Here is a 9,710-nt window from a genome sequence, read left to right as displayed (position 1 = left end):
TCTGATCTTTCATCTTCTATCGTACGAGTACAATCTTTGATTGGCTTGAGATCGTGAGAGTTCTCCGATAGGCCATATAAAGAAGTCACAAACATCTTCGTCTCACTGTTTGTAATTCCTCGACAAACCGCGTGTGTAGTCAGGAAGGATTGTAGAGAGGTGATTGATTAGTCTAGGCTGTGCTTCGGGAATATAAGACCGGATTATCAATTGGTTCATGTTCACCTTGATTTCATATCTTAAGACGGAACAAAACCTAGGGTTTATCTGTGGAAGACAGATTTATCCTTTGATAGACTTTTCTGTGTGAGACAGATTTGTTTATTATCAAGTCTGCGATTTTGAGTTGCAGCAACTCTTGGTTGTGGGTAAGATCAACTAAGGGAATCAAGTGCGCAGTATCCTGCTGGGATCAGAGGCGTAGGAGTACAACTGTACCTTGGATCAGTGGGAGACTGATTGGGGTTCAACTATAGTCTAGTCCGAATTTAGCTTGGAGTAGGCTAGTGTCTGTAGCAGCTTAATACAGTGTGTATTCAATCTGGACTAGGTCCCAGGGTTTTTCTGCATTTGCGGTTTCCTCGTTAACAAAACTTATGGTGTCTGTGTTATTTATTTTCCGCATTATATTTTATATAATTGAAATAATACAGGTTGTGCGTTCGTGATCATCAATTGGAAATCCAACCTTTGGTTGTTGATTGATATTGATTGATCCTTGGACATTGTTCTTTGGTACCGTCCAAGTTATTCCTTGTATTTGATAAAGACTCGCTATTGATTTTAGCTTGAGTAAAAATCAATTCAAGAGAGAGAATTAACTCCTTGAGATACTTTTATCTAGATTGGGTCTGACTGTCTAGTTGATTCTCTAGCAAAGTATTTCGGAGTTAGTCCATACAGATTTCTAAGCAAAATATTGGTTGGTGTTGTTAGATCCCCACTTTTTCAGACATGATGGCGGAAGAAGGTCACAACCGGGCCCTACACATTACTGCACGCATCAAGGATTCAGAGTTCAAGAGGGACCTCATCGACACGGGAGCGTCTTCGAATGTGATTACTCTCAAGACACTAAGGACGGCCAAGGTTCTCCCAAATAAGATCGTGCGACAACCTACCACGATGACAGAGTATGAAGGAAACCAAACCAACACGTACATGTATGTCAATCTGAATTTATCTGTAGGGCCAGTCCAATCAAAGGTAAAATTCGAAGTCATAGAAAATGATCCGGACTACCATATGATACTGGGGAGACCATGGCTTCATGACAATAGGATCGTCCCCTCGACGTATCACCAGTGCCTGAAGACTATGCTGGATAAAGAAGTCATTCGTATCCCAGCAGCTACACCAATATATATCCATTTAGTCTTCCTTTTTCTCTTGATAAAGTTCGCAGCAGGTTTAAGATTCAATTGGCTTCTAGGTGCAGCGTTTGTCAAATTGAAGAGGAGACACTTCAGCACGTCCTCTGGAGCTGTAGTTTTGCGCAAAAAGCTTGGAACTGGATAGCAGGTATTTTCAATATAAAACCTTATTATGATTTGATCACGTCTTACAATGGAGCTAGGCTTCAAAGTGGCATTGTTAGGGATTTGTGGCTGGTAGCAAATTTGGTTGTGCGATCTGAACTTTGGTTCACTAGAAATAAGAAGGTATATGAGAAGAAAGTTCCTTGCTGGTCCTTTTTCCAAAAACGAGTGTTCAATTTGATGCATGAATACTCAGTTAGAATAAAGAGTTTTATGTTCAATACGGTAGCAGATTTGAGAATTTTGGATTTCTTTCGTGTTAAGCATAGGAAAGTGAAGATTTCAGATCCAAAGGAGTGTTATTGGACGCCTCCTAATAACAATGAATTGTTGTTGTGTACTGATGGTGCCTCAAGAGGAAACCCGGGAGTGGCAGGGACTGGTGTTGTGGCTAGAAATGCGAGTTCGGAAATGGTAGGGGCAATGTGTATTGGCTTAGGAATTGCGACTAACTATATGGCTGAGTTATATGGTATTATTGTTGGTCTTGAATGGGAAATTCAATGGGGTTATGATCGTTTGTTGATTAGATCAGACTCTTCTTCGGTGCTGAAGGCTTTGGAGGAGGATAATGTTCCATGGTTTGCTACACAAATATGGCTGAATGCTAAGGGTTTATATGGTGCTATTCGGTTTGAACACACTTTTCGTGAAGCAAATTTTGCTGCGGATGGAATGGCTAAGCGTGGTTGTTTGTTAGAAGAAGGAGTAGGTATTCACTTTGAGGGAAGACCAGATTTCTTAAGTTCAATTGAGTTTCCAAATGTAATTTATTATCGTTTTAAATAGTTTGTGTGAGTTTTTGGGGTTTATATGACCTCTTTTCTCCTAAACTATCTTGTAAATATCGTTTCTTGCAATATAATTTTTCGACTTATCAAAAAAAAACGCACCAATATGTGGCGTGGAATTGTTTGAACCAAGGGAAGCTCCGCGGGAAGGATCAAACAAAGTTCATTACATCTACTCCCCACGTGGGCGTCAATCCAGGAGGAGGACCGAATTGCATCATTGAAGGCTAAGCCCCATGATGCATCCTTGCTGACAAGGCGTCTCAATTCTTCCTCATCATGTGAAGCCGCGACCCACGCTCACGCTAAGAGAGAATGAACTTTTGTGGCAAGCTGTGACCAGAAAGGGAAAACCGTGTACCGACGCCGCCGTTAGCAATTAGCAGGGGAGACTGTTACCCAGTCTCTCCGCCCAACGGAATGCTACAACAACGACGCGCCACAAGGAGAAGTGCCTGATGCTCCACGACATCTGCAAGATGACACCAACTCCACAACTGAAGATGCTCCACGATATCTGCAAGATGGCACCAACTCCACAACTGATGAGCTCGAAATCGTTAACATCGGGAATGAGGAATCTCCTAGGCCTATCTCCATCAGCTCAACCTTGTGTGCGGAGGAACGCACGAAGCTCGTGGAACTTCTCAAAGAATATCAGGACATATTCGCTTGGACGTATGAAGAAATTCCCGGTTTAGATGAAAAAATTGGTCACCCATCATCTACATGTCATACCTGGATCCAAGCCGGTCAAACAATCTCCCAGGAAATTCAGACACGGGTTAGAAGAGCAAATCAAGACTGAGATTCAGAAGTTGCCAGCTGCTGGCTTCATTAAACCCATTCATCATCCGACCTGGTTGGCTAATGTGGTTCCGGTGAAAAAGAAAAACGGACAGATCAGGTGCTGCGTGGATTTCAGAGACTTGAACAGATGCTGCCCCAAAGACGATTTTCCTCTACCTAACATCGACATGCTAGTAGATTCCACCAGCGGACACGGAATGTTCTCCTACATGGATGGATATAACGGCTATAATCAGATAAGGATGTACGAGCATGACGCAAGTAAGGAAGCTTTTCGAACTCCTCTCGGAAATTTTTATTATACTGTAATGCCATTTGATTTAAAGAATGCTGGTACAACGTATCAACACGCTATGACAAATTTAAGGAGTATGGTGTAAAATCAACAATTCATGGCTTTGCTTATGAAACTTTGGTGGAATATCAAATACTCTTCTAAAGCCTGGTCTCGTTTTTTGGAAACAAAATTTACGTATAGAAATGGAAAATTTAAGAAGTATGGTATAAAATCAACAATTCATGCTGGAATGCGTTGGGTTTACAAGGTGGTGGATCAGAATACTAAATTTCTTATAGGAGATGGCAGAATTACTTCACTTTATTATGATATATGGTACGGTGAAAAGAGTATTTCTGATGTTTTGAATCGCACGGACTTAGATAGGCAGGCTCGTGTGGGTGATTTGATTCAGCAAGGCTCTTGGCTGATCCCGGAGGAGCACATGGAGCATTTGCTTTTTGCAGGTGCTGACGTGAACAACCTACCTAGGCTGCATATGGGAAGTGACAGAAAAGTTTGGATGCCGGACTTCAAAGGTAAATTTTCTGTTAAATCTGCTAAGGAATTGGTGCGTACTAAATACATTGCTATGGAGGGGATTAGCTTGCTTTGGACTTCAGCTGTTCATCCAAATTTAACTGCAAATTGGAAATTCTTAAGGGGTGCTTGCGCTACTTTAGATAAAGCTAAAAGCAGGTTCAAACATTCTTTTCCGAACAAGTGCATGGTGTGTAAATGTGATGAGGAGTCTTTGGAACATGTGTTTATGGTCGTGCAACTTTGCTGTTCAGGCATGGCTTTGGATTTCTGGTATGTTTGGTTTAAAACCTAACTCAAATCTAGTTATTTTTTACAAGGCAGCTAAGGGTCGTAGTAGAATTATCAAGGATTTATGGCTAGTGGCGAATCTGGTGGTAAGGTCTGAATTATGGTTCATTCGTAACAAGTGTGTGTATGAAAAACAAACAACAAATTTACATTTCTTTAAACAACGTGTATTTAAGCTTATTCATGAGTACTCTTACCGGTTGAGGAGTTTCATGTACAATTCAGTTGAAGATGTCCGTATTTTGAACCTTTTTAGAGTTGCTCATAGAAAGGTGAAGCATGTGGAAACTGTTCCTTGTTATTGGCAGCCTCCGAAGAGCAATGAATTACTTCTTTGTTGTGATAGGCGGCTCGTGGCAACCCGGGTGTAGCAGGTGCTGGAGTTGTAGCGAGAGATGCTGATTGCAATGAGCATTGGACTTGGTATTACAACCAATTATTTGGCAGAGATGTATGGCATAATTGTTGGCTTGGAGTGGGCGAGACAGTGGGGTTTTCAGCTAATTCTTATTCGTTCAGACTTTACTAGCGTGATTAAGGCTTTTGAAGAGAATTCGATTCCCTAGTTTGCGCAACAGAGATGGTTGGATGTGCGTCACTCTTATAATTCGGTTTGTTTTATTGATACTTTCGTGAAGCTAATTTTTCAGCGGATCAAATGGCTAAAAAGGGGTGTTCTTTTGTTAATGAAGTGGGAATGCATTATGTTGGGCGTCCAAATTTTTTGAGTACAATAGAATATCCAAATGTGGAGTATTTTAGATTTAAATAGTTTATGAGTTTTTTGAGGTTTTTCTGACCTATTTTTCTTGTAAACTACTTGTAAATATTGTTGTCATCATTAATACAATTTTTTGACTTATCAAAAAAAAAAGTACCTGCAGAAAATTAGTCGTGATAAACGGGATCCTGTAAATTTGTATTTTCCACTTCAGGGTTGGTCAATTCGATAAATGGTTTCAACCGCTGACCGTTGACTTTAAAAGTCTCTCCAGTATCATGGTTCCTAACCTTAATAGCACCGTGCGGATACACGGTCTTAACATAGAATGGGCCAGTCCAGCGAGATCTAAGCTTACCAGGAAAAAGGTGAAGGCGAGAATTATACAAGAGAACTTTCTGGCCTGGTGTAAACGACTTTCGAAGAATCGATTTGTCGTGAAAAACTTTGGTTTCCTCCTTGTAAATTTTCGCATTTTGGTAAGAATCATTACGAATTTCTAACTCATTGAGTTGAAGTCTAAGGTTATCACCAGCAGTAGGTAGGTCAAAATTTAGCCGTTTAATGGCCCAATAAGCTCGGTGTTCTAATTCTACAGGCAAGTGGCATGCTTTACCGAAGACAAGTCTATACGGAGACATCCCAAGTGGAGTCTTAAAAGCGGTTCGGTAAGCCCACAAAGCTTCTATTAAGCGCAATGACCAATCCTTTCGGGTAGGGTTTACGGTCTTCTCTAAAATTTGTTTGATCTGCCTATTAGACACTTCTACTTGGCCACAAGTTTGTGGGTGGTAAGGTGTAGAAACCATATGGGTAATGGAGTATTCTTCATGAGCGTCTCGAAAGACCGGTTACAAAAATGGGATCCTCCATCACTAATGATTGCTCCAGGCATACCAAATCGATAGAAAATATTGTCTCTAACAAACTTGATCACAACGTGGCGATCGTTTGTCTTGGTAGCTATTACTTCAACCCACTTAGACACATAGTCAACAACTAATAAGATGTAAAAGTTTCCATAGGAATTGACAAAAGGAGCCATAAAATATATACCCCACACATCAAATATTTCTATTATATTAGTATAGGACTAAGTGGCATCATATTAAGTCGGGTCAACTTCCCTAATTTTTGACATCTTTCACAGCTTTGACAAAATAGGTGGGAGTCCTTAAACAGAGTTGGCCAATAAAGACCGGATTGCAAAACCTTCGCAGCTGTTTTCTTAGAACTAAAGTGACCCCCACAAGCTCCAGAATGACAAAAAGTCAAGACACTGGAGATTTCGTTGTCAGGTATACAACGACGGATGATCTGATTAGGGAAGTACTTGAATAAGTATGGATCATCCCAGAAAAAATATTCAACCTCAGACAAGAACTTAACTCTATCCTGTTTAGACCAATGGTCAGGCATTTGACCAGCTACCAGATAATTAACAATGTCAGCAGACCAGGGTAACTCAGAGATGAAAAATAATTGTTCATCAGGGAACGTATCATGGATTGGTATCTCATCATCTCTAGTCTCATCAAGAATACGGGATAAATGGTCAGCTACTACATTTTCAGACCTTTTCTTATCACGGATATCTAGATTAAATTCTTGGAATAACAAAACCCATCTGACAGACGAGGTTTTGAGTCCTTATTTGAAAGGAGATATTTGAGTGCGGCATGATCAGAATAGACTATGACCTTAGACCCTAGGAGATATGATCTAAAGTTCTCCAAAGCAAAAACGATGGCTAACAGTAATAGTATAGTTTAACTGGGCATCGTTTAGGGTCCTACTAACATAATAAAACACACTAGGTGCTTTATCACGTCGTTGGCCAAGGACAGCACCGACCGCATAATCGGACGCATCACACATGAGTTCAAATGGCAGGTTCCAATCGGGTGGTTGGATGATAGGCGCAAAAGTCAATAATAATTTAAGCTTCTCAAAAGCTTGAACACAGGCTTCATCAAATACAAAAGCAGTATCTTTAGCAAGTAGGTTCGATAGAGGTAAGGCAATCTTTCTAAAGTCTTTGATGAAACGACGATAAAATCCAGCATGGCCAAGGAAAGATCTAACATCTGTTACATTCTTAGGTGGTCTTAATTTTGAAATTAGGTCAACCTTGGCTTTATCAACTTCTATTCCCTTAGAGGACACCACATGTCCTAACACTATTCCAGATTTAACCATAAAATGACACTTTTCCCAATTAAGGACTAAGTTCTTTACAACGTTCTAGAACTAGTGTAAGGTGGTGAAAACATTCATCGAAAGAGGATCCAAAACCGAAAAATCATCCATGAAGACCTCGAGAAATCGCTCAACCATGTCCGAGAAGACACTTAGCATGCAGCGTTGGAATGTTGTGGGTGCACTGCACAACCCAAAAGGCATACGCCTGTAAGGAAAAGTACCAAATGGATATGTGAAGGTTGTTTTCTCTTGGTCCTCTGGTGCTATAGGGATTTGGTTATAGCCAGAGTATCCATCTAAGAAACAATAATGGTTGTGGCCAGCTAATCTTTCTAACATCTGGTCGATGAATGGTAAAGGAAAGTGGTTTTTCCTAGAGGCCGAGTTCAGCTTACGGTAGTTTATACATACTCTCCACCCGGTGGTAACACGGGTAGGTATCAATTCATTGTTCTCATTCGCAACTACCGTAATCCCAGATTTCTTTGGGACAACCTGGACAGGACTGACCCATTTACTATCAGAGATGGGGTATATGATACCCGCATCTAACAACTTGAGCACTTCAGTGCGAACAACTTCCTTCATATTAGGATTCAAACGTCTCTGCATTTCTCTTGAGGTTTTGGCACCTTCTTCTAGGTAGATGTGGTGCATACAATCGACATGACTAATTCCTTTCAAATATGCTATAGTCCACCCTATTGTAGTCTTGTGCTCACGAAGAACACTAACTAGTCTACTTTCCTGATCGGGCTCTAAGTCAGAGGCAATTATGGCAGAAAGAGTATTTTCACTACCAAGAAATACATATTTCAGTGTATCTGGTAGCGGCTTTAATTCAAGGGTGGGGGTCTTAACTGATGATGGGAGGGGTTTATCTATGGTCAGCGGAAGAGGTTCTGGTTTGCGCTGCCATTTACCATAATTCATTACTGGCGTAGAATCTAACAACGCATTAACTTCTTCAAAATGACTATCCTCATCATAGTAGGTTCCAAAGTGGGCCAAGCACGCCTCTAAAGGATAGCTAACACTATTGGTGGTAAAGGTATTCTCAACTAGAGAATCAATCATGCATATAGACTCATAGTGTTCAGGGTCCGGTGGGCTTGTAACGCCCTCAAAACGTTCACCGAGATTTTCTCATTCCCAAAGGAAAATTTTACTAGGCCAGTTTGACAATGTATGACTGCATTTGCAGTGGATAGAAACGGACGACCTAGGATGATTGGGATATTAATATCTTGACTAGAGACAGGTTGAGTGTCTAAAATCACAAAGTCAACTGGATAGATAAAGTTTTCTACCTGAACCAAAACGTCTTCAATAATTCCACGTGGGATTTTGACTGACCTATCGGCTAACTGTAGTGTTATCCTAGTTGGTTTCACCTCACCTAGTCCAAGTTGTTCATATACCGAGAACGGTAACAAATTCACACTAGCCCCGAGATCTAATAGAGCATTGTCTATCGTTTGTTTACCTATGACACATGTGACAGTAGGACAACCAGGATCTTTAAATTTGACTGGGTACTTTTGTGAGATTATGGAACTAACTTGTTGGGTCAAAAATGTTTTTTTATGGACACTCGCGTCTCTCTTGACAATACACATCTCTTTTAGGAATTTGGCCATAGTCGGTACATGTTTTATTGCATCTAACAAGGGAAGGTTGATCTTAACTTGCTTAAAGATGTCTAGGATTTCAGCATATGTACTAGGCTTTTTCTTAGCGAGTCTCTGAGGAAATGGTGCAGGTGGTACGTATACTCTCTCAGGGATATTTTCCTCACTTGGACTCTTAGCACTCTTGGGTTCATTAGGGTCTTTAGACGAAGTTTGATCAACTTCAGTCTCTTTTTCAGCTGGACTCTTGTCCTTAGGTGGTTCTACCGAGTTCTCTAATGTTTTACCACTCCTAAGGGTGACAACTGATTTGACATGTTCGTTGTGGTTAGAACTACCTGACCCATTAACCCGGTTAACTCCTTTGGGATTCAGAGTCGGTTGGATAGGAAATCTCCCATTCTCCCTATCACTTAACCTGTTTGACAGTTGACTTATTTGAGTCTCTATGTTGACAATAGCTCGGTCACTGTTTTGTTGGTTACGTTGAATTTCATCGAACCTATGACCTAAAGTGTCAAAATTTTGTTTAATCTCGGCATTATTTCGGATACTACCTTCAATAAAGAGTCTTAGAGTTTCCTCTAGAGACGACACCTTTTGGTCGACTGGGCTCGGTTGAGGTTAGTTTCTAGGAAAACCTGGTGGTGGGTTGCTAGATGGGCTGCCCTGATGGGCACCTTTGGACCACAAAAAATTAGGATTATGTTTCCAACCAGGGTTATAGGTATTAGAATAGGGATCTAACTTGGGTCGACTCTCATATTTAGAGTTCATACCACCATGTAGGACCCTAACCTGGTCACGAGTAGTTTCATTAGGGTAAAACAAAGGACAGTGAGGTCCAATATGACTTTGATCACCACAAATGGTACATGGATAGGTTCTGGGCTCACTATTACAACTCAT

The 9,710-nt window shown here is 40.8% G+C and overlaps 1 protein-coding gene across 1 annotated transcript; it reads right to left on the bottom strand.

Annotated features, from left to right (window-relative positions):
* Positions 1 to 8,243: 8,243 nt before the first annotated feature.
* On the bottom strand, positions 8,244 to 9,710 carry LOC113330832. Its single transcript, XM_026577639.1, has 2 exons — positions 9,443 to 9,710; positions 8,244 to 9,310 (listed from the first exon to the last, which is right to left on the bottom strand). Exons 1-2 carry the CDS (start codon positions 9,708 to 9,710, stop codon positions 8,244 to 8,246), a joined length of 1,335 nt encoding a protein of 444 aa, XP_026433424.1.

The sequence above is a fragment of the Papaver somniferum genome, unplaced genomic scaffold, assembly GCF_003573695.1.
Source record: "Papaver somniferum cultivar HN1 unplaced genomic scaffold, ASM357369v1 unplaced-scaffold_119, whole genome shotgun sequence".
NCBI classification, from domain to species: Eukaryota; Viridiplantae; Streptophyta; class Magnoliopsida; order Ranunculales; family Papaveraceae; genus Papaver; species Papaver somniferum.
Note: the sequence above shows the minus strand (reverse complement) of the source record. Positions and strands in the feature narration are given on the sequence as shown.